The sequence below is a fragment of the Podarcis bocagei genome (genome assembly GCF_964188305.1).
Source record: "Podarcis bocagei genome assembly, chromosome: 9".
Classification (NCBI taxonomy): domain Eukaryota; kingdom Metazoa; phylum Chordata; class Lepidosauria; order Squamata; family Lacertidae; genus Podarcis; species Podarcis bocagei.
In genome coordinates, this window is record NC_138134.1 from 21,819,330 (window position 1) to 21,844,526 (window position 25,197).

Here is a 25,197-nt window from a genome sequence, read left to right on the forward strand (position 1 = left end):
GAGAAATAAAAGCATGCAAGCTGGCCTTTATTGCCGCCCTGTCCATCTGGGGAAAAAAAAATATGGATGTGCAATAAAAACATATCCTTTTATAGGGAAGATGTGAGTCAGATCAAATCTAGATGCAAAAACCAGGGCAGAAAATGGGCAGCTTATTCATCAGAACTGTACAAGAAATGTTATAATTGTCCAAGCTTTGTGGAAAAATTTATAGATTCCAAGGACCCATATACAGCACATGTTTGTTTTGCTTTTTGTCCCTATCATGTTGCGTGAACTGCCTTGTGGGGACAGACACCCTGAAAGGGAGGCTGAAAAATCTAGGGAAAAAAATTAATAAACCAAGCTTTTTTTAAAGCAGCTCAGAATAAAAATCAGCAACAGCCATTGCATAATACAATTTAAGAAAACAATTAAAACAATAAGTTCCTCAGTCAGGGACTCGGACGAGGCCGCCCGGCCCTCAGGCCAACAACGCCGCTTCCCGCCTTTTTTGCGCGGGCGGGCGGTCTCGCGCTTCCCGCTTCACGTAACGGAGGCGGGCCTGCCCGTGCGGGAGAAGTCATGTGATTCTCGGGGCCCCGCCCCTTCTTCATCTTGCTCGGCGCCTCGGAGCGAAGTTCTCACACGGCGGGGAGGACCTCTGCGTGCCGAGTCGAGAGCAGCGGGGAGATGCGGGCGCCGGGGGTCTTCGTTGTCGTCGCCGCCGTCGTTTTGGGGGCCGCGGTGGCCAAGGACCCGGTGAGTTTCTCTTCGCGCTCGCTTCCTCTCCTTTCTCCCCCCCCCCCGGGAAAAGCAGCGGAGTTAAGAGAGAGACGCACGCGCACAAAAAACAACAACACCCCCCGCTACCCCCGTCGGCCAAAAGCGTTCCTGAGCGGGTGCAGAAAGATCTGCTGCTGCTGCTGTTGTTGTGGGGAGCAGGCAGACTCTCCCTCTCTTTTTCAAAGGATCCCAGGGTGGTTGGAGTCGGAAGGGACCCCCCCAGGGTCATCTAGTCCAGCCCCCGCCATGCAGGGATGAATATGCAGCTGCCCTGCACCGGGATCGAACCTGCGACCTGGGCGTTGTCAGCACTGCACTCTCACCCCACTGAACCGTCCAGGCTGAAAGGGAAGTTCAGTTTCTGTTGCTAACCGCCCTTCGACCTTCTGGTTTGTTTGTTTGTTTTTTTATTTAGCTTTTCAGATTAAAAAAATTAAAAAAACAGTTAACAGACAACATAAAAAGGGAATTCCAAAGAATCTCCTTCCCTTTTCCCCTTTGTGGGTCCTTGTATTAACCTTTTTCCTCCTGTATATTGTTTATTAATCCAAATCTTTTAAATCTCAATAACAACATGATGGTGATGATGTACCCTGCCCATCTGGCTGAGTTTCCCCAGCCACTCTGGGCAGCTTCCACCAAAAGGTTAAAAATACATTAAAACACCAGTCATTAAAAACTTCCCTAAACAGGGCTGCCTTTAGATGTCTTCTAAAAGTCTGATACAGTACCGGTAGTTGTTTATTTCTTTGACATCTGATGGGAGGGCATTCCCAAAATTCAAGATTAAACCACAAGTGTCATTCCAATCCTACTAATGATTTTAATTGTTCGCATTGGTTTTTAAGGCAAATTATATATTTCCCCCATTATTAAAATCTTGCTCTTCCTGTTTCTGATTCTCCGGATCATTTTTGCCAATTCGGCATAGTCCCATCAACTTAATCTGCCCTTCTCTGGTAGGGACTCTGCCTTCTTTCAATCTCTGGGCTAATAACATCCAAGCAGCTGTAGTCGCGGCCACCCTGTGATTTTCAGGTCAAAGGGCAGTGTAGGAAGTTATAACAAAGCAAGGCAAATGCCGCACCCATATGCTCAGAAGCTTTCATTTTTATTGACCGACTTACAGGCTCAGTCCTAGGAGGAGGGAGAACCCAAAGCAATCTGCTTTTTACCATGCTGACCATGAGCAGAGCAGGAAAGGCCAAAGGACTTCCAAGGGATGATTAATCCAATTGGTCTCTATATTTCAGAGGAAGTGAAATAGGCAGCCCTATTGTTGTTTCTCTTCACTTTTTGCTGGGGATGCTGAAGTCTTCCTGCTTTGTGCATCTTTCAGGCAGATGCAGGGCAAGTAATGATTTTCCCAGTGGGGAGGATTTGTGTCAGTTGCCTACATCTTTGGGGACTCCTATCCTGAGTCCGAATCAGCTGGACTATGGGTGGAGGCGTAGTTGGCTCAACAGTTGGAAGGTCGTGCTGAACAAACAGCATTTGTGTGTATATTCTCCCCCCCCCCCACTTGAGCATAGTGCAGTGGCTCTCACTGTTTTCCCTGGGCTATAGTTTCAGAATAAAAATTTCCTTGCGCCGCACCCATTTTTCTAATTTGATAACTTATTGGAAAACACAGCTAGGATTGTGCTCGGTATCACTTGATACCGGTGCTCTCATTTTAACAAGACATCCCTCCCATATTCTGCTTTTTTTAAAAAAAAATTTGATGCTATGCTATACTGAAATGTTTGAATGTTTTTTTGAGCGGGTCCTGCCACACTTGCCATCTCCTCCTGCACACCAGTGTGCTGCGCCGCCCTGTTTGAGAACCACTGGCATAACAGTTGTAGGAGTGCTTTACAATTTGAGGCGGTATTTTAGGCAGTAGGTTCTTTTTAGTATCTCATGTACAGAACGTATGAAGCAGTGATAAAAGGGAGTGGTTTGGAACATGTCAAAAGTCCTTTGTTCTTTCTGAGCCATTTCCACAACTAGGTAAGATTGGGGAGGCAGATGGATTTCTGGTCATGACTTTGGTGCTCTCGTCTTAGAAATTAAGCAGTGGCACAGAGGTTGACGATTGTTATCATTATTATTCACTGCATAGTTGCATTTTTAAAATACAAATACTCTGCCTATTTCCCAAAATGTTGCAGCGGTATAGGAAACAAGGAGCCAGCCATATGATGAAGCAGTCAGCTGTCTGCTTTGCAGGTGACCATAGATGAGATGAATCTCCTTGCATATATATGTGTGATAGCTCAGTTTGTAGAGCATGAGACACTCCCCCCCCCCAAGGTCATGGGTTTGAGCACCATGTTGGGCATTGCAGGGGATTGAACTCAATGACCTCTGCGATCCCTTCCAACTCTGTGATTCTATCCAAAGTCTTTAGTCGTGGATTGGAGCTTAGTCGCGTACATTGCTCAGGCCATACATGGTATAGGCAGAAGGCCTAAATGTCTAGATGTTCAGGTAGCTGGAGACCATTTTTGTGAGATCTTTTCATAGGCTGTTATAAAATAAGGTGCCTGCTTTGATGGTGTGGACACTTGAACAAAACATCTGTACTATATTAGCCAGAAATGTATGTGTGGTTTTAAATGCCTTCCTTCCACTTAATCCTTTGCACCAGCTAAGTTCCAAAGTGACATATGGCCGTCATGTGTGAAAATACCTTTCCTTTGTCTTTCATGAACTGATCCACTAATGATTTAATGATAATCTTTTTCACTTGATGAGTTTAAAGCCTTGACGTTCACACCAGAGCCCTCTGGATCAAGCCAGTGACCCATCTAGTTCAGAGTTCTCTTCTCACAATAGCCAACCAAATGCCTCTGGTAAACCTACAACTGTTAATCTCTCCCATCTTGTTTTCTACATAGTGCTTTCTTAACATTGCCTTTGCTTCTGGAGGTCAAGATAGCCAGATGACTAGATGACTAAAAGGGTCTCCAGCTACTGTATTTCCTTGAATTCCTTGTATACTGTTGTATATTTCTATATTTCCCCATTCTACTTATATCCAAATACAGGAGCATCCCCCCCCTTTGTTTAAACCACATGTTCTTTGAGAAGGCTGATCTCTCAAGTCCAACTTGCGAGGAGCTCAGATCTGCTTATGCTGCATCTTGTGACTTAGCAGAGCAATTACTTTCTTGTTTCGTTTAGAGACACGAACTGCTGAGTGCGGCAGTTCATGGATGTGTAATCTTTCCTTGAAATGTATATTCCTTCCCAACAGAACCAAATGGACAACATAGATGTTCAAATGTGGTCTTAGTTAACGCTTAGCTATGGCAAAGTGGATTAACAAGTATCACATGACAGTTTATTATCACCAGAGTTGAGTCAGAGGAGCTGCCCTTCTGCTTCAAAAAATTCTTACACTTTTTTTTGCATTTTGAGTCTGTTTTTTTTATGTAACACATCTGAATTCTTCTTCTCTTACAAGATCGGTTGCGACTGATCTTGAGATAAATAAATGTTTGTTTGTACCTAATAGAGGGGCATTTGCAAAGGGGATGAATCCGACATTTATTATGCAGTCAAGTTATTTCTAATACATATTGTGAAACTGACTAGTTTTTCCATGTTTGGAGAGCAAGGGAAATGTGCTTGCATCAGTTTCATGTGATTCACAACAGCCCTGCTGGTTCTACCTGCCAAGTGACTATTTCTTATATTAAATAGGCTAAAGATTGAGTGCATGTCAAAGTAAAAATCAAAAATTGTGGATCTGTGATCCCCAGAACAGGTCTTTGAACTTTGCTGCATATGTTTATCTGTCATAAACACTACTGTGTTGTGAAATAGTGCCTCTGGTGGGATACTTTTAATTACATCCTTGTGTAACCTCATTTAAGGTGTAATATCCCTTACTTTTTCAGCAGAGTTCTTGACAGAGTGCAAATATTACTTTATCCCTGGTGAAACAATTGTCTCCATTTTCTATCCATTGGCAATTGCAAGTTCTGTCTTCTGAAAAACCAAAAATTACTCCAAACCGCACAGAAGACAAGATTCCAAGACAGTTAAATATATTTGGGGGGAGGGGGAAGCAGGGGGAAAGGCAGAGGAGGAGAATTTTGAATTACACTTCAGTAATTCACTAAAAATAGCAAAAGAAAAAAGAGTTGCCTTTCTCTTACAACCATTGTATGCACCTATGTAAATACTTGAGCTGACAGTCTGAGTTAGTTGGCGAAAAGGTAAGATACTCCCTGATTGCAGATGCTCTGTCTGATAAAAGAGGAAGACAAGCAATTAGAAGTGTACCAGTTCTTGAAGTTATGCAATCCGCCTTTACACAGGTATCTTGTGATGGAGAATTCTGCATAAAATTGGGTGAGCATCTGGCCCCTCCCCTGCGATAGCCTGAAGCCATTGGGCCGTATGTTTGGCATGGATATTGAGAGTGGGCACAGAGTTGCAGCCCCGGTCTGTGCATGATAATAGTTACGATTGCTGCAGTATTGTCTGATCTGATCAGGAGGGTTGCCTCTCTTTTCAGCACAAGCGTCCCCACACTTAGGTGAGGGTTACGTTCTGGGGGCCCCCACATGTACGAGTGAAATTGTGTAAAGCGGGGATCACCCTCTGAACGCTCTCTGTGCCGCTGTCTCTCTTCAATCCAGAGCGAAAATACTGAACCCCAAAATATCCACAACTAGAATTGAAGCTCTGGGGCCGGCAGGAGACTGGGGGACATGCTGGGAAATGGATGGTCATTCCCAGAGGGTGTTGTTCTTCAGCCCCATGGAGCCTTCAGTGTAGTGTTCATCAGGATTTAAACCCCCCCCCCATGCTGTTTAACATAGACCTGAAACCACTAGGTGGGGTTATCCAGAATCTTGGAGTACATTGTCAGCAATATGCCAAAGACACATAGCTCTACTTCTCCTTTACATCTACAAGTGAGGCGGTGGATGTGCTGGACCAGTGTCTTGCCTCGGTAATGGACTGGATTAGAGCCAACAACCTGAAATTCAATCCAGATAAGGCACTGTTAGTGGGTGGTTCCCTAGACCAGATGGGTGGGAGATCGCCTGCTCTTGATGGGGTTACACTTCATCAGAAGGAGCAGGTTCGTAGCTTGGGGGTCCTCCTGGATCCTTTGCTGTCGCTTGAGGCTCAGTTGGCCTCAGTGGCCCGGAGTGCCTTCCATCAACTTCGGCTGGTGGCCCAGTTACACCCCTATCTGGACAGGGATAGCCTAACTTCTGTTGTCTATGCTCTGGTAAACTCTAGGTTGGATTACTGAAACACTTGATAAGTGTGGCTGCCTCTGAAGACAGTTCAGAAACTTCAGCTAGTGCAGAATTCGTCAACCAAGTTACTCACTGGGGCAAGATGGTTTGAGTATATTACACTGATCCTAGCCTAGCTGCCAGTTAGTTTCCATGCCCAATTCAAGTGCTGGTTTTGACTGCCCAGAACTGCTATACATCAAGGACCACCTTTCCCCATATGAACTGACCAGAACCCTGTGGTCATTATCTGAGGCCCTTTTTCATGTGCCTTCATGAAAGGTCTGGAGGGTGGCAACACAAGAATGGGCCTTTTCTACTGTGGCTCCCCATCTGTGGAATGCCTTCCGCAGGGAGGCTTGCCTGGCACCTTCATTAGGCACCAGGCAAAAATGTTTCTCTTTAGCCAGGCCTTCGGATAATTTGTGGGAAGGGGGTTATTGTTATGTTTTTGGTTTAGTTTATTAAGTATTTTGTGTTCTCGATTTTTGTTTTTTCTGTTGTGAACCACCCTGTGGTCTTTGGATGAAGGGCGGTTCGCACATTTAATTAATAATAATAATAATCTTTGCCTCTCCCCACCCACTTTGAGGGTTGCTCAACATGTTAAGACTTTAGTAGAGGAGTCTGCTTTCCTGTGGGAAGTTCTTTGCCCACACTCAAGATATTGTTGAGTAGGACCATCATGTACTGACTGCCCACACATCAACAGATGAAACACCACAGATAGGAGTCGCAGGCTGGGAAGCTCAATGCAGCATGGTCCTGGCTCACTTTGTTAGCCCTATTCCGCTGCTTGTGTAGAAGTCCTCACCCAATTTAGAACCCTGATTAAGGGGAGCCTATGCGGACACATCCCTGCTGCAGATGTCTGCCCTCCAACATGCCATGTAGAGGGAGCCAGTCAGAATTGTCCACACACTACCTAACCAGATGGGGGAAGCTAATACCTTAACAGGGCTAGTGAGCGCTGCTAAATGGTATGGCAGAGAGTGAAGATGCAAAATATACTTCATAGGGAACATACAGTCTTTTTCTTTTTCTGGAATGCTAGTTTAAAAGACAGAAATAAATTGAAGAGGTGTCTGTTGTCACTTAAGGAATTGCCATTCCATCAATTAAATAGACAGCTCCCAGCCTACAACAGTGGCATTTCTGTGTCTGCTTACATAATCCCAACTGTTTGAGTAACACCTTTGCTAATCCTATGGTTTCATTCTTCTTTCTGCATTAGAGGCAGAGTGGCTTTTTTTGCAAGTGCTCTCTGCTTAAGTACCTTCTCACTGTGTTTCAATAAGAAGCTTGAAAACACTTTATTTCAAATACAATGGAGCTAACCAGATTTGACTCCAGGTTAGGGTGGTGGCTCTTACCGATGTTGCTGGAGTACAACTTCCATCGTCCCTGGCCAAGGGCTGATGAAAGCTGGAATCCAAATGAGGACCACAGGTTCAAGATCTTACTCTCATGGTTTTTTAAAAAAAATGCTTTTCAGCAGGTAAGGACTCTTGGCTACCCACCATCGGATGGGTCTCTACATAAATGTGGCTTTCTAGCCCAGCCTACCTCTCTTCTGTAGTATATCTTGCTTCACAAGCAACGTAAAAGTTCAGACCTGTATTAGATCCAAGAGGCAAGCAAATAGCAGAAAACAAAAGCTTCGTGTGCTAGTTGAAGCTCAAAAAAGAAATGTTAGCACTTCCCTACCTGCAGCATTCAAAATTCGTCAGGTGCATTTTGCACCTGGCTATCAGCCACTACCAAAAAGTTCCTGAAATTGAAAAATATGACTTTCGAGCCATCTACCACAAAAATGACAGCTAGGCATTCTCTTTTGGCGACCGTAACCCTAAGGAGCCATTTGGCACCTAGCTTATATATTTGAGTTTCTAACGCTGTCTGCCTGTGTGCTGCTGCTTCTATCACCACAAAAAACGCCTCCCACTGCATAGCAATTTGGCTTGGGAAAAGATCCCACTACTATGAATGGAACGCTTTTTCATCATCTTCACCTGACCACCACATAGGGCAGTTTTTTGTTGCCAGAGAAGGGGGCTTCTAGGAAAGTAAGGACTAGCTGTTCCCCACTTGTCTCCTGCTTCTGACATGCATCAAAAAAGAGGCAAGAATGCTCAAAGTCAGAGGCTTCCCGCATGATTCAGAGTTATGCCCAAACCAGCCCATTTTAAACATGCATAGAAAAAAAGTTCCCAGCTAGTTGTTTGCATTTTTGAACCCTAACCTTGACACCTGCAAATGGAGAGTTCAGGTATACTGTAAAAAAAGTATCGCAGTTCAATCCTAGGCAGGGCTCAATGAGTTTCGTCGGACTTTAGTCTTTGGTAAGTCTGCATATGACTGCAACTTTAGTCTTTATGGGGTTTTTTGTTTTTGTCTGCAAAAGCTGAGAAGGCAACAAGAACTCTGAATATTTTTGCATGAAACAATTATAAAAATGTTTGTTCTCAAAAAGGCTTTTTTTTTTTTTTGCAGTATGGTGAAGAATGCAAAACACTAGCATATCCTCCCTCAGGACCAACGTAAGTAACTTATTAAGGACAGCTCAGTAGCTGATAGTTGCTGTTTACTTGTGATCCCGTTGACTTACAAATTTAATTAATATAACATAAACTTTAAACTTGAGTCAGGATTGTGGTGCTGCTATTACCTTACTATATATCACTGACCAAACATTCAGCTAGAGAACATTGTACCTAGTTTGAGACAGTGGTGATTTTTGCAGAATGAGGGCACATGGAAAAGAATTGTGTAGGTTAGCTTAAAGAAGATTCCTTAATTGTCTTCAGCGATCGTAAAAGAAGACCGCTACTAGGTGTAAATATAGGTAAAATGTGCTTGTGTTAAATATGTTTGTGTTAAATATTGATGGATGAAAGCTAGGTAATGTAAATATAAATTACTTAGAAATTTTTAACCAGAAAGACGCCTGAAGGCAACAGCCGCAAAATAGTGGTTTAAGTGTAGCTACACCTTTCTGCGTTTCATGAAAATCGCTCCTTTTTCAGGTACAAAGGAAAGATTCCCGCCTACATCATAAATCTTGACTTGCCACCAAGTGAGAGATGGGTCCAGGTGGCACGTGACAAAGATGCAGAGGTAGGGAACATGGTGGGAAGGAGGTCAGGATCAGAGGCTTTCTTCTGGGCGCCTTTTTAATGAGATGCAGGCTTTTATTTCCACTAACATAGGTGTACTGCTTAATGAAACAGGCTTTAATCCTGCCCCTAAAGCTGGAGGGAAATATTTTAAATTGTGCTTAGGATAAGATGCTTGAATTCTGCATTGCTTTTTATTTCAAGGCCAAAAATCCTCAGTCAGAATGCCTAGTAAAATGGCTTTAACTAAGGAACAGACACAAGCTGGCATTCAAGTGAATGTGCATAGGTTGTATGAGAGCCAGTGTGGTGTAGTGGTTAAGAGCAGTGGACTCGTAATCTGGTGAACCGGGTTCGCGTCTCCGCTCTTCCGCATGCAGCTGCTGGGTGACCTTGGGCTAGTCACACTTCTCTGAAGTCTCTCAGCCCCACTCACCTCACAGAGTGTTTGTTGTGGGGGAGGAAGGGAAAGGAGAATGTTAGCCGCTTTGAGACTCCTTCGGGTAGTGATAAAGCGGGATATCAAATCCAAACTCCTCCTCCTCTTCTTCTTCGGCTGTGAATTCACTTTCTGTCTTTGTTCTTCTGGGGGTATGGTCATAGATTCAGTCTTGTGGAATCTTAATAGACTCAACTCTCCACTTCTGCTCTCCTGCCTGGCCACATTCCACTTTGTAAGGGTGGGGTTTTGCTGTTGCAAAGCTGTGAAGGAGGCCTTGTCGGGATGCAAAACAGCAGAGGCCTCATTGGGATGGGCAAGCAAAAGCAGATAGAATAATTCATAGAATTAGGGTGTTCCCTCTTCCCTCAGAGCACCCATTGATAGCAGCTGAGACTTGGAATGGTCACAACATACAGGATAGGCAGAACTCTCTACCTTTACAAAAGACGTTTCACATTGCGTCAGTGAACATAGTTGAAAGTGTCAACTCATCACTATTAAAGACTGCTTGTTTCAGATGTGCTTCGGCACATGTGAAAGGGTTATATGTTTTAAGTGGCTCTTGCATTACCCTAAAAGTGTGTTCACCCGAGCTTTTTCTTAAACTTTTCCAGATTAAGGATGTCCTTAAGATTATGAAAGATATTTTAATCACATTCCTTCATAGTGGAAAAGCCATAGCATCACTGGAATCTAAATTGGTGAGTACCTTTCCATTTTCTCTAAAATTTAGGGGAAAGTTGAATCCAGCTTGCTGAGCCTGTCTGAACCGCAGCTGCTAATAAGCCAAAAATGGGGAAATAAATGCACTAGTTATCAACAGGATCTGATGCTTAATGTGAATTCTGGCAGGAGTCCTTGGCATCATTGCAGGCCCCTTAATGAGAATCTCTTTGGTGTGCCACTGCACTCAGAAAGCCAGTCATGATTTTGAGTTTGTACATTACTGTGCAGAGATTTAGCACCGCTCCAGGCTATCTGGCTGTTGCTTGGAAGCCAGGATGCTGCCGTATCCAGGTTCAGACTGTCAACTTTTGTCAGGCAGGAGTCTACCCCAGCCCTGCTAGGAAAACCTCAGATTGAATCTAGCATCTTCCCCAGGCAAAACATGTGCTTTACCACTGAGCTGTGTGGGGAAAAGCAACTAGAAGGGATTCAGAGAGATGCAGGAAGGATTCACGCAGGCAAATCCTGTGATGAGCTAGAAAATGATAGGCTCCCGGGTAACTTAAGGGGAGTATCACTATCGTTGGCCCAGATCCAAAGAGGCTTTCAGGTGATCGGGGGCACTGGAATGTTTTTCAGATCTATGCAATCTTGTCAGGGTGTTACACGCATGGGGTATACATTTGAAACAATATCATGCCACGTCGAACATTTGTGGCTTTCCCCAAATAATCCGGGGGACTCTGGTGTGTTAAGAGTGCTGAGATTTGTTAGAAAACCCAGAGTGGTTTAACAGTCAGTCCCCTTTCTTGTGGAATTCTGGGAACTGTAGTTCTGTGAGAGGGAAGAGGGTCCCTTAACAAACTAGTCTTCCCAGGATTCTGTGGGGGAATCCATGACAGTTTAAAGCGGTATGTTACTGGTTTAAATGTATGGTGTAGATGGAAGATTAGACCATTTAAATTAATGGGGCTAACTTAGTCATGTTCATTCATTTCAGGGGGTATACTCCAAGTGAAACACAGTAGAATTGTCTTCTAATTGTCTACTAATGTTTCAGAGTGTCTTCTTATTGAACTTCTCCAGTGTCCACTTATTTCAGCAGACGTTACTCAGAAATAAAAGGGAACCTATTTATTCAGTTTACATTTAAACCAGAGTTTGAATTGGAGTTTGTTGCACATTGCTCTGGAAAGAGCTACTGCAAGAAGGAAGCGAAATCTGAAAAATCAGCAATAAGGGTTGCAAAAATGGTAGAAAGTGAGCTCAGGGACCTTGAAATAAGCGTCCTAACTGGTCTGCGGATTATGGCCGCAGTCTGTGCAGGAATGAGTAAATAAATTTACAGTAGTTCTGTTTTGAACCTCCATCTTCCACAAGTTCTTTCTCTTTGCTTTTGACAATTATCTGCATGAACTGTGGTGTTTAGGTTAATGTAAAAATGCAAGAGGAGAAGGATATTGGAGCTCCAAAATGCCAGCCAAACCACAGTGCCTTGGACTTTGTTAATGGAGGTCATCCTGCAGCTAAATTCTTGATAAGCAGGTTATTATTTTTTTATAGGTCTCAACAGTCCACAAAGTCTCAAATGTCTACTGAGGCAACTACAGACCACTTAGCACATAGCTTTTTTAGTTAAGTGTACACCTAAAAATTGTAGAATGCAATTGCAGCCAACGTGTGTTGTTCATATGTACCCATTGGGGATTCACAATTGGCTGTGCTGCCTGTTGATCAGACTGCAAAACTGAGTTTGTCCCTTTGTAGTTTGTGAAATGACACTAACCCTCTGTAAAGGTGCTCTGTTTACACCAAGAGATAATTGGGACTGAGAAGGAAATATATGAAGTCAGAGAAATTAAAAATAGAAAGTTATTTACTATGTTTTTCAGGTTTTCATAACTTGTGGCTTTTCTTCTTAGGCTTGGCTAGGTTCCACCCTTCCCTATCCTTTCAATGATGAGATCAAAGGCATTGCTTCTGCAATTGATGCTCCTTTAGGTAATTTCCATTTTGTTATTACTGTGTCTGGCTCTGAAAGCACACTATTAAAGGCATAATTTGGTGCAATTGAACATTTCAGCCACTGTAGCAATACATGCTGAGGTTATAATACATTTGTGGAACAGGAGTGCTTAAATGTTTGTAGCAGAGATGAAGAACAGGTGTCTATTTAAATGTAAGACCTGACTAGGAAGACTGACCGGGTTTTCTACTGAGTGAAAGTCTGTACAGTAATATCCTCACCTTTAGTATGCCGGGAGCACAATATTTGCATATCTGAACAGAGAATAGGATCCTGTAATCTTATTCCTGGATTAAAAATCATCAAGCTATAGATTATGCACCTTGTGTATTGCATAATTCAGGAGAGCAAGTCAATTTAATTCCTATATCAATTCAAAAGCTGAAAAGAGGGGCATCTCACAGAGGTACTAAAATAGGATTGACCAACAAGTTGCCCATCCTCTTTGCAGGCTTCTAAGAAATTTTTTGAAATGGCAAGTCTTGTAGATTTCCTGCTCAGTGTCTCTGCCTTGTGGCTTGCAGTCCATAGACATATGAACCAAGCACAGTAAGAAGTGATACTCTGAAGATATTTCCTGTCTCCATTTTCTTCCTTTTAAGTGTATGCTTGGTTTTATCCGTTGTTTTTAATGGTCACTTTGATGAAAGGTCTCTCTTTCTCCCTCTTCCCTTCCCACCTTCCAATTTAGGTGACATTGTTCTGTTCAATATCTTCTATGAAGTCTTCACAGTGTGCACTTCAATAATAGCAGAAGACCCCACAGGTAAATGACTGCTTAGCCAACGACATGTATTTTAAAGATAGTGCTTAAGGTATTTTTTCTTTGACATTAATTTCATTTCTCTCCACCACCCCCTTTTCCTTTCCAACCAGGAAAGCTGTACCATGCCAGAAATCTTGATTTTGGATTGTTTCTTGGGTATGTATGTACCAGTGAGGTCCAACTTGCCCTGGTGGATCCACAAACTTTCTAAATTGGGGGGGGGGGGGAGTGAAATGTTTTTTACCTTACCTTTTTTATTGCTTTTAGACTAAGCAATGAGCAGAGTGTTTAGTTAATCTGCAGCATCTTTAACTATGGCCTGCCTTTCTCAATTTCTTTGGAGCGTCTTTAGAGGGAAAAATATGTGTGCTGTCATAATTTTCACCATTTTCTATAAAAGAGAGAAGCTCTGAGGTTGTCCTTTACAGCACAGTGACTTTTTTTTATTTATCAAAATAGATTTTTATTAAGAAAGAAGCATAGTGTGTGTGTGTGTGTGTGTGTGTGTGTGTGTGTGTGTGTACACACACACACACACACACACACACACACACACACACTGCACCTTTTGAAAAAAAGTATTTTATCTGACCTCCAAAATCACTAAACCATCTATCCCTCCTATCTCCCAAAAAGATACCTTTGATACAATCTGGGCTCCCTTTTTCTCTTTTATTGAAGAACAGGATATTTTAATGCCACTGTCATCACAGAGCTGTCTACAGAGGGGATTTACTCATTGAAAAAGTATTGTAACTGTATTGTAACTTTTGAATAAATTGTTAAAAAAATAAAAGGCCCATGACTTAGCAGTGTTCCGTGAAGACGGGGGGTAGCATCTAATTGGGGACTTGCTCTCACAGAAGGGCTTTTGATTCAGCAGACTCCTCCAGTTAATAGAAGTGGAAGTGGGGTGATTTTTGCCAACTTCAGCCCCCTGCAGCCCCTTATGCCACCTTCAACCCTGTTCCGCCTGATGCCCCAACTGGATTCCATTTTCTGAACATACAGGGTAGCAGTGTGCATTGACCACAAGATTTGGTTCAGATCTAGACCCAGCACTTTGTGCAGCAGTTTAATTTGTCTGTTCAGAGGCTACCTGATTTGCTTCATGGCTCCTAATCCACTCCCCCTCCCTTTAGTGAAAACATTTATTCTGACAACAATACATCTCATTTCCATCACCGGAGGAGCTCAGACAACAAAATTATAAACAGCTTCCTTAACAGAAGAGCACTAAGACAATGTAAAACATTGAGCAACCCAAAACAACCACACCTTTGCTTAGTCCATGCGAGCTATCAATGTTCGGGTCGTTATCTTGAAAAAGACAAGATAATGCTCCTAGTCTACTTGATTGCCTTCCAAACCCAATCTATTCTAGTGGAACCTCGGGTTAAGAACTTAATTTGTTCTGGAGGTCTGTTCTTAACTTGAAACTGTTCTTAACCTGAGGTACCACTTTAGCTAATGGGGCCTCCTGCTGCTGCTGCTGCTGCATGATTTCTGTTCTCATCCTGAAGCAAAGTTCTTAACCCGAGGTACTATTTCTGGGTTAGCGGAGTCTGTAACCTGAAGCGTCTGTAACCCGAGGTACCACTGTACTGGGAAACAAAAAAATAAAGTCGTCCCCCCCCTTCTTTCTGGCACAAGTAAGTACAGCCAACCACATCAAACGAAAAGCCCCTAGACCAGGGTTTCCCAAACTTGGGTCTCCAGCTGTTTTGGGACTACAACTCCCATCCCTAGCTAGCAGGACCAGTGGTCAGGGACGATGGGAATTGTAGTCCAAAAACAGCTGGAGACCCAGGTTTGGGGAACCCTGGCCCGAGGAGCTTTTGTGCTAGGCATCTTTGGGATAGGACCCAGCAGAATTCTTCCTCCATGTCCTCTGCTCCCTATGCTGATACCTTCCTTAAATTGGGAGACAGTTTGGCAAAGCTGCTCCCTCCCCTGAAGCCCTTGGATTGGAGAATGCTGATGCCAGTCATTCCTTCCCAATTATAAGCACCGTCTCCCTCATCACCCCGCCCTAGCATTATGGTAAACACTCTCACTTCTGGGTGTTTGCAGCAATGTTTTGACATCTGGATCGCTGAGGTGCTATGAAGCACATTATGGGATGGGTCTCTGCTTCAACTTGTGCCTCCCAGAGGCATTCTGCTTTGCCTCAGGATTTGCCCGAATGTGGGACTTGCTCCTGTTGCGGAGGGGAGAGAGATGAAAGAGATTTTTATGTGCTCGCTTTTTCCAAGGAAAGCCACCCAAATGTTAGCTGTTCATGCATCCAGCTTGAAAGACTCAAAGATCTGAGAGAGTCCATTTTACATTGCTGTGGATTAGTTGCAATTTGCATTAGATAGACAGTTCTTGCTTATGTTTAAGTGGTGTTGCTTTTCCTGCAGGTGGGACGTGAATGCTAGTTCTTGGAGGACAACGCAGAAACTGAAGCCGCTCATGGTGTCACTGGAGTTTCAAAGGAACAATAAAACAGTGTTCAGGTCTGCAAATCTTGCAGGCTACGTGGGAATGGTTTCTGGGTTGAAGCCAGTGAGTATTCCTTTATTTGGACAACACTAGGTGCATTCTGATGTAACTGTAAACCATAGCTTGCCATTATGAGTATGAACAGGCCTGAGACACAGGCTTGCCTGCTTCATCTTCCCCTTCCCTTAGGAGCAAGCAGGTGACTTCAGAGGCTTTTTTTGCTAGTGGCATCCACCCTTAATTTTCCATTGCATCTGATGTTGCAAACTTTGCTGAAAACAAAGCCAGGCATATTAGTGCCTTGTAGAGAAAACAGCAGAGTCTCAAAGCACCTTAAATGCGTAATAGTTTATTTTACGATTGATGATGCCTTGGGAGAGTGGCGTTCACTGTGTGCAGAATGTGTATTTTGGCAAACATCTATATGAGCATATGATGCTTGTGTCCTCGCCTCACCTCACATCACTAGGTATGCATGTACAAAGAGGAAGAGCATTTGCAAAACATTGGGGCCCAAAAACTATAATACAATGGATAGCAGTGTTCTCTCGCTTACAGTGGCCTTCTTAAAGCACTACAGAATTAGCTTAACTCTGTCTGTTTTCTAACTGCTGGGTATTAATAAACACTGTTAACTGGCTTTTTGTATTTTAGGGCATTTTTACTCTAACCATGAATGAGCGGTTCAGTCTTGATGGAGGTTACATTGGTGAGTATGCTTAATGCTCTGTTCCTGTGTCTTTGGGGGTTTTTTAGCTTTAATAAAATGGGGAAATTTTAGTAGCATTATACCCCACCCCACTCAAATCACTGGAGGTCCAATTTCACAAGATGCAGGTGAGAAAGTGGAGAAAGCAGTGTGATGCATGTTGTAAGAAACTATATGAGAAGTTGTGTGGCATGAAGCAATAGCAGGGCACGCCCAACCATTGTCCAAGAAGCAAACCACATGGAAATGGTTTGGGATGGCTTTCAGCTTGGTTGAATTAAACTGAAAGATGAGATGCTTAAACAATGCTAAGGCTGCGTGTGGTCATAAAGCTCTTTGAATTTGTGTTTCTTGCAGGAGTCTTTGAGTGGCTCCTTGGCCAGAGAAACGGTTGGTGGATGAGTTTTCTCACCAGATCTGTGTTGGAAAACAGTACAAGGTAACAGTCAAATTGTGAAGCGGTTTATCTGCATATATGGCCAAGCCAGGGAAATTAGGAATAATCCCAATCTCATTTTATAATGTCTTTGTTTAAGTCTGTTCTTTCTCGTCTTGACTACCACCATCTTGGTTCCATGGAAATTTTACATTGTGTGATACTAAGGAAAACTTGTTTAACATTCAGACCCACCTGGTACCATCCGTGGATCAACAAGGTGCTGTGCAGTGGGGTTGTGTGTTTCACGTTCTACCATTCCTCCTCCTCTTCTCTACTCAAGTGGTTCCCGCCTCTGACATGGCAGGAGCTTTAAGGTTGGGTATGGAGTGGGAGGTATCGCTCCTTCTGGAGAGAGGCAACAACAATGGGAAATTCAGAAGCACCTGGAACAATGTTCTGATGGGCTCCAGGGACAGCTTTTGCCCTTTGGTACAAGCTGCTGCAGCAGAAGAGCACCAGAAGAACTGGCATGATTTGGGAAGACTAAATTTTGAACTCACGCTTTCCCCCCACTAACTTGTCAGCAGAGAACCAGAGGCAATGCTTCATCCTTCAGATGCATTGTGTGTTCCTCGATAGAGGAAGTGCTTGGCTTACAGGAGCAATGGGATGAGTCTCTTTTTTTTTCTTTCTTCCTGTAGTTAAATTTTTATTGGTTTTATAAACTTAAAACCACTTTTCTTAACAATTTGACTTCCCGTCCTTGCATTCGTGATGTCCCCCCTACCACAGTTACCTGCTGCCTTATAGACAATTCTTATTCTGCTCTGCATTTCTTTATTTACAGCATTCTTACTGTCCTCCTGTTGCATATATTTCAAGGCCTGCTGGCGATTTCATTTGGCTAGAATGCTTTTTAAAAAATAGCCCGAAATGAATTTCCATTCTTCCACATGCTTTCCTTCCTTTCAGTCTCATATTTTGGCCGTCAATCTCTCCCTCTCCACATTAACTTCGAAATCCATTCCTCTTTTGTTGGAACCTTGTCTTCTTGCCTTCTTGCCTTCTTTGGCTGCTGTGGTCACATACATAATTTGACCATCTTTTGGGGGGGGAATTCTAATCCTATTATTCCTAATAATAATGCTTCTGGCCATTATAAAGAAACTCTGACCTTGGTATGCCTTTTCTCTCCCTTCTCAATTTGATTCCCTGGCACCATATTTGTATAAATTAACTATCCCAAAATACAGACGTTCCTTCACACTGGCCAGATTGGATGTGATGCCCTCTGCCATACTTGAGGGCAGATACCAAAAGATTCCAACTGAGAAACGACTCTGCCCCTGTGGAGATGGCAGTCGGGAAACAGTGGCTCATGTTCTCCTGTCCTGTCCCCTTTATAAAGATCTGAGGAATGAGACCATTACCCCACTCTTACTTACCATCCCAGGCCGCCCATCTGTGGCCACCTTGTTCTTTCTTTTATCAGATCAAAATGATCAGACAACAGCAAAGGTTGCTAGGTTTATCGAGGGTGCAATGAGATTAAGGGGCACTATCTGAATGATAATCTTGGTCATTTGATTGCCCTTTTTACCCATTGTTGTCTTTTTAATTGTATATATTGCTTGTTTTATGTTGCTATGGCCGTTGGCTAATGCGAATAAAGTTTATCTGTCTGTCTATCTATCTATCTATCTATCTATCTATCTATCTATCTATCTATCTATCTAATAATGCTTCAGGCATTTTTGGGAAGAGCGTTTTCAAACATCTTTTTTTCATTATTCATCATTACAACTGTTGCTTGTTGATAGGTCCATCACATATGAGTCTCCTCTCTTTTTTCTCTGCCTCTTGATTCTCCCACCTACCCGCCCTTAAACAAGGTCTTTCCCCCCCCCTTTGCTCTCTTACACAACTCCCCCACAATACACTTCCACACTAGGCAGTGACTGCTTTACATGAGAGTATTTTGAAAGACTCTAGCCTACCAGCTTCACAATTTCCATGCAATACTTGGTTAACGCGCCTGTCTCATTGCTGTTTCTGTTCTTGCCTGTAGTTACGAAGAGGCAAAGGACAGACTGGCTCATTCAAAGCTGCTGGCTCCAGCTTACTTCATACTAGGGGGAAACAAATCCGGCGAGGGATGTGTCATTACACGTTCCCGTGTTGCGGTGTTGGATATCTGGGAGTAAGTATGCCTGATGGTAAAACGATTTAAGCAGATCCGTTGCCTGTAAGAGATTTTGCTACAGCTGCTACACCAACCGGCTCTTGTTAATGCATTACTGAGGATTCGGTCTCTCTACAGTGTCTCTTCCTTGTGTACATTCCCCCATGCTTTTATATATATCAGTATCAGTATCCTCCTCGATTTCAAGAAAAATCCACCATGGCTTCTGACTTTACCGTTCACATTGGTGACATGAGACCAGTTTTGGGGTGCTCTGCTTTAAGCAACTTGAACTCTGGGGGTAACGTTCAAGAACATGAGAGCCTGGTGGATCAGTTCAGCAGCTCATCTGGGACTTCCTTTTAGGTATTCTGAGTCTTCCAACAGAAATTAGTTAGAAGTAAAAATCATTTAAGGTGCATCGTTGCCAGAAAATAGGCATTGATGTTTTCTACTTCTTTCAAGCTTGGACACAGAAAATGGCGTCTGGTATGTAATGGAAACCAATTATGACCGCTGGAGGCATCCACCCTTTCTGGATGACCGGAGAAGCCCTACAAGGAGCTGTTTGAACCAAACAAAGCAAGAGGTAGGTCTAAACAGTGGTGTCCAAACTTTTTTCAAAGAGGGCCAGATTTGATGAAGTAAAGGGCCGATTTTACCCAAGGAAATAAACTGCCTCATGGGCCAGGTTAAACCGACCTGATTACCGTATTTTTCGCACTATAGGACGCACTTTTTCCCCTCCAAAAATGAAGGGGAAATGTGTGTGCGTCCTATGGTGCGAATGCAGGCTTTTGCTGAAGCCTGGAGAGCGAGAGAGGTCCGTGCGCACCGACCCCTCTCGCTCTCCAGGCTTCAGGAAGCTATCCCAAGTCTTGCAAGCCCCGCGGTATGTCCCGCGGGCTCGCAAGGCTTGCGGGCAGCAGCCTGCACCCAAAAGCTGGGGACAGCGGGGAGGCGCAGAGCCGCCACCCCGCTATTCCCCGACCTGATCTGGAGGCTGGCGGGGGGAGAAGCAAGCCTGCTTCTCCCCCCCACCATCCCCACAACCTCCAGATCAGGTCGGGGGAAAGCGGGATGGCGGCGCTCCGCCATCCCGCTTTTCCCCGACCTGATCTGGAGGCTGGGGGAGGGAGAAGCAAGCCTGCTTCTCCCCCCCACCATCCCCACAACCTCCAGATCAGGTCGGGGGAAAGCGGGATGGCGGCGCTCCGCCATCCCGCTTTTCCCCGACCTGATCTGGAGGCTGGGGGAGGGAGAAGCAAGCCTGCTTCTCCCCCCCACCATCCCCACAACCTCCAGATCAGGTCGGGGGAAAGCGGGATGGCGGCGCTCCGCCATCCCGCTTTTCCCCGACCTGATCTGGAGGCTGGGGGAGGGAGAAGCAAGCCTGCTTCTCCCCCCCACCATCCCCACAACCTCCAGATCAGGTCGGGGGATAGCGGGATGGCGGCGCTCCGCCATCCCGCTTTCCCCCGACCTGATCTGGAGGCTGGGGGAGGGAGAAGCAAGCCTGCTTCTCCCCCCCACCAGCCCCACAACCTCCAGGCTTCAGGAGAGCCTCACCGCCAGCCCCACAAGCTCGGGGGACAGCGGGAGAGGCGCAGCGCGCCATCCCGCTGTCTCCCGACATGGTTTGGAGGCTGGCGGAAGGCTTCCTCCTCCCCCAGCCCCGCAAGTTCCCAGAGCGATGCCAAAGTTGCGCGCAGCTTCGGCATGGCTCTGGGTCCCGTTCTGGGGGAGGGGGAAGCTCGGGCTTCCCCGCCCCAGCCCCGCGCCTGGCGGGGGGGGGGATAAAATTTTTTTTGCCTCTATTTCCCCCCCCAAATCTAGGTGCGTCCTATGGACCGGTGCGTCCAATAGTCCGAAAAATACGGTAGGTTCGGCCCCCAAAACGGATTTTGGACAAGCCTGGTCTAAGACATGCAAAATTAATTAAAACAATGTTGTAACCCAAAGTCCTTTTACAGGTGATGAAACCCGACCATACTAAATGTTTGACATCTTACTATTTTTTATATTTTGCTGGAAGCCACCCAGAGTGGCTAGGGAAACGCAGCCAGATGGGATGGGTATGAATAATAAAATTGTTATTAATATATTTTAATTAAATTGACACTCCATTCGTGCAGCTGGGCTCCATATGTCAGTCCATCACCATTGTTTCAAAATGAAACGGATAGGACCACAACATGGTGCAGGCATGCCCCACATCTGCCCATGCCCCCTTTTTTAGAGGAAAATGTACCACAGCGCTCGCAAAGAGAAGCTTTGCACCTCTCCTCCATTTAGAACAGTGTGTCCACTCCTGACCTCCGTTCGTGGGCACGTTTAAAGGAACTTGTTCCACATAGGAGAGGCTGAGCAGGAGCAAACACACTCATGCACTGTAGATTCTCAATGAGATGTTTACTGAGACCTTTCACAGACACCTAGGAAGCAGTGGTGGGAACCCTGGTGCCCACAAGCATCAACTTGACAACTCCGGGTATGTTGTACTAAAGAAGAAGAATAACAACAATAACAACAATAAAAAAATCCGTTCCCTATTCAAGGATAACTCAGTGGAGCTTGAATCTGAGCAGAACTGCACAGGATTGGAAATACTAACTGGAGGCAAAATTTGAAGCTAGTTACGCAGTGGAACCTCGGTTTTTGAACATAATCCGTTCTGGAAGTCCGTTCGACTTCCAAAAATCATTTGAAAACCAAAAATTAAAGGGCTGTCGTCAAAGTGAATGGTGAAAATAGAAAAACGTGCCACAGAAGCTGTTTGACTTCCAAAAATCGTTCAAAAACTGAAGCATTCACTTCCGGTTGTTGGCGTTCGGGTTCCAAATTGTTCGGCTTCTGAAGCATTCGACAACCAAGGTTCCATTGTAATCCAGACTTTTTTTGTCTGCACCCTCTGCTGGTACATGACCCCACCCCCAGCAGCAGATGGCCTCCAGGGGAATGCAACGCTTCAGAAAAATGGTTCCCTGCTCTATAGAGGGAGTCAACTTTTGGCTTCACTGCTGCTTAGCAGAGGTCAGATGTTGAAATTTGGTAAAGAAACTGCTTAGGTTGAAGCTTTGTTTTGGCTCAAGTCTGCAGGTAATTTAAATCTTTGTTCTCTCTATTTTTCACCCATGCAGAACATCTCATTGCCAGCTCTGTACAACATTCTCTCCACAAAGCCCATTCTCAATAAGGTAACTCGCCCTCACTCTTCCTTGTCTAGCATGTTGTTGCCTTATTCAGGTCTTGGTAGGCGAAAGGGGAGAAGACTCTTTATTGCTGCTCTTAAGACAGATGGTTCCCACAGCAGATTATTTCTGCCTAGAATATTCTTTGTACTCCTTAGATCCCAGAGTTGGGGATGAAAACCAAGCCACAAGACAATCTAAGCCATACACATGTGTGGAAACACACACGAGAGAGAGAGCATTTAATATTATTTATTTATTATTATTTGTTGAATTTATATACCGCCTTATACCCAGAGGTCTCAGGGCAGTTCACAGAATAAAAGCAGTAAAGGTAAAGGTACCCCTGCCCGTACGGGCCAGTCGTGTCCGCCTCTGGGGTTGCGTGCTCATCTCACTCTAGAGGCCGTGAGCCGGCGCCGTCAGAAGATACTTCCGGGTCACGTGGCCAGCATGACGAAGCTGCAGCTGGTGAACCAGGACAACACACGGAAACGCCGTTTACCTTCCCGCTATAAAGCGGTCCCTATTTATCTACTTGCACTTAAGAGTGCTTTCGAACTACTAGGTGGGCAGGAGCTGGGCCTGAACGGCGGGAGCTCACCCCGCCGCAGGGATTCGAACCGCCGACCATACGATCGGCAAGTCCTAGGTACTGAGGTTTTACCCACAGCGCCACCCGCATCCCTTTAAAAGCAAAATATAAAACCACAAAAGACATAATCAAAATAAAAACAACAACCCAATAACCCTCCACCCCAAAAACCCACATTTTAAAAGGGCACACTGGCAATTTATGGGGTAGTTAGTCTGTTAATTCTCTTAGATTTCCAGATATTGGCAGCACTGATTCCGCTTGGTGTGGAGTCCCCCCCCCCCCCCCCGCATCTGTAAATCAAAGCATTGTTGCATTGCATGTGAGGCTTTTATATTTGGTCTAACTAAGACATAGCTTTCCACCCTTGTCAATATAAAACACTTTCTTTAGAAAAGCAATCTGCTTCATGGTACAGTCATACCTTGGAAGTTGAACAGAATCCGTTCTGGAAATCCATTCGACTTCCAAAATGTTCAGAAACCAAACCGTGGCTTCTGATTGGCTGCAATTGGAAGCCGCAGAAGCCATGTTGGACATTCAGCTTCCAATAATAGTTCACAAACCGGAACAGTCGCTTCCAGGTTTGCGGTGTTCAGGAGCTAAAACGTTCAAGAACTAAGCTGTTCGAAAACCAAGGTATGACTGTATTGACTTATTCTCCTGTCTTTGGTTCAGACTCATTAAAGCCGTGAAAACTTTGCTTTCCCCCCCATTTAGCTGACTGTGTCTACATCGCTGCTTGAGGTTTCTGAAGGCCATTTGGAGACTTACCTGAGGGAGTGTCCGGACCCCTGTAGCCCCTGGTGAGGACTCGGGTGGCTTATGAAATGGATGCTCACCAGGCAGGAAAAGACAGAGGCTGTACTTCATCCAAGACTCCCCTTCACTTGCAGCGTGTCTTATGAGATGATGATTTTCTAAACCTGGCAGTTATGCAATGGTTTGCCAGTGTAAACCGTACCCCTTGCATTTAACATACTGTTAAGGTGCACTTCCTATGAATTGAAACTTAAACAGTGGGCTTTTTGGATCCCTATTTCCTTACACGCTGCTTCAGCCCGTCAATGTTTAGGAAATGTCTTGCAGTGCAATCCCTGGGCATGATTTCCTCCGAAGTTTAGTCTCTCAGACTTGGTCCCGGAGATCTGTTGTAGGCTTAGAAAAGGCATTGTACAAACTCCCTTCAGGTAGAGGGTTGCTGTCAGTCTTTTAAAAGAAAGCCCCGTGTTTGGCCTTGCAATCGGACTGCCAGCTGCCTCTGCGCCACAGTGCATTTTCCCAGTTCTGAAGAAATGTTGTGGGTCTCTTGTTCTCCCCAGTTCCATCTCTTCCAAACTGGGAGCAGGGGTCATTTCCAACAGCATGGCAATCTCCTCCAGCCTTGGAGGGCTATCTTGGCTCCTTCCGGTGGGGATTTCTCCCCCCCCCCACACACACACACTTCTTTTCTTTTTAAAGAGCTGGGAGGGAGAGCAGCACTAACCTTACAACCCTCTTTCCTTAAGTTAACAAACAGATGGCCAGGCTGCCTCTTCTGTGCTCTTAAAGAGAGAGGTGGTAGCATTAGCGACAGGTTTAAGCATGGGAGACTTCTTAGCTGGGCTAATACGAATTGTGTTGCTTTCAGTGCAAGCAGGCAGGTTTTAAATTGCTGCTTTTTAATGAGCATAATTGGCTAACCTGGGGAATGAGCAGTGGTTTGGGGCAGGGCTTTTTTTCCCCCCGGAACTCTGTTCTGGCACCTCTCAGGTGGGCGCCATTGCCATTCTGGGAGAACAAGGGACGCGTTCATGGTGAGTTCCGGCACCCCTTTTTTTATAGAAAAATGGCACTGGTTTGGGGTATTCCTGGCTATGGCAAAATGGGTCCATCCATCCCTGCCCACCTCTTCCTTTGCCCTGTTCCACTCCCTGCTCCCCCAGTTCAGTAGATTAGAGGTGGTTCCTTTCTAAAAGGTTTAGGCACTGGAATAAAAATTATTCCGCTTTCCTACTAACCTAACGTGGCTACGAATGTTTCCGTACTGCTAGACAGTACAAAGAATGTACTTTTAATATATTATGGATCGCTTTACAATTAAAGAAATTGTGGGAGAAATGGTCCACATTGCTTTGTCTGACTTCTTTGGGAAAGCGAAGCGAGGAATGAGCTTCACTGTATTGCAGCTTCTGCAAAGCCGCTCCCATTTCTCTCAGGGCTAGACGACATTCTGCAGAGGCGGCTAATTCTACACCCACAAACTGGCCATGCCTTTTGTCTGTTGATTCAAAAGTCCTTCAGGTGATTTGATATGCATCTCGAGGGCTGTGTTACACCTAAGCGCAAATTTCCCTGAGGGAGGAATGGTAGTTTGGAAAGGGTGGTTCTGAATGCCTGGTTAACATGCTCTGAGTAGGAGAGGCGAGTTCCAAAGCAGAAAGTGGCCCAGCGCCTACATCTGAATATTACGTTGGTGTGTTAATGCATTAATGCAGATCTGCCCCTCCCTCTCCGACCAGCTGTCCGTCCCCCACACAGTTGGAGTTCCCAGCCGAAAAAGACACAAGTTTATAAGGAATGCCTTGCCGGTTTTTACACAGTATGCGACTTCTAAATGAAAATATTGTTAAAAGTATCTGTGCAGT

At 44.7% G+C, this 25,197-nt stretch overlaps 1 protein-coding gene across 1 annotated transcript; it reads left to right on the forward strand.

The window, feature by feature from the left end:
- The first annotated feature begins 584 nt into the window (after nt 1-584).
- ASAH1 (N-acylsphingosine amidohydrolase 1) lies at nt 585-24,675 on the forward strand. The gene is made up of 14 exons (XM_081208988.1): nt 585-741; nt 8,505-8,551; nt 9,038-9,128; nt 10,184-10,270; nt 12,158-12,236; nt 12,953-13,027; nt 13,138-13,183; nt 15,433-15,577; nt 16,169-16,223; nt 16,581-16,662; nt 18,671-18,802; nt 19,250-19,373; nt 21,925-21,981; nt 23,291-24,675. Exons 1-14 carry the CDS (start codon nt 673-675, stop codon nt 23,378-23,380), a joined length of 1,179 nt encoding a protein of 392 aa, XP_081065114.1. The 5' UTR covers nt 585-672; the 3' UTR covers nt 23,381-24,675.
- The last annotated feature ends 522 nt before the right edge of the window (nt 24,676-25,197 follow it).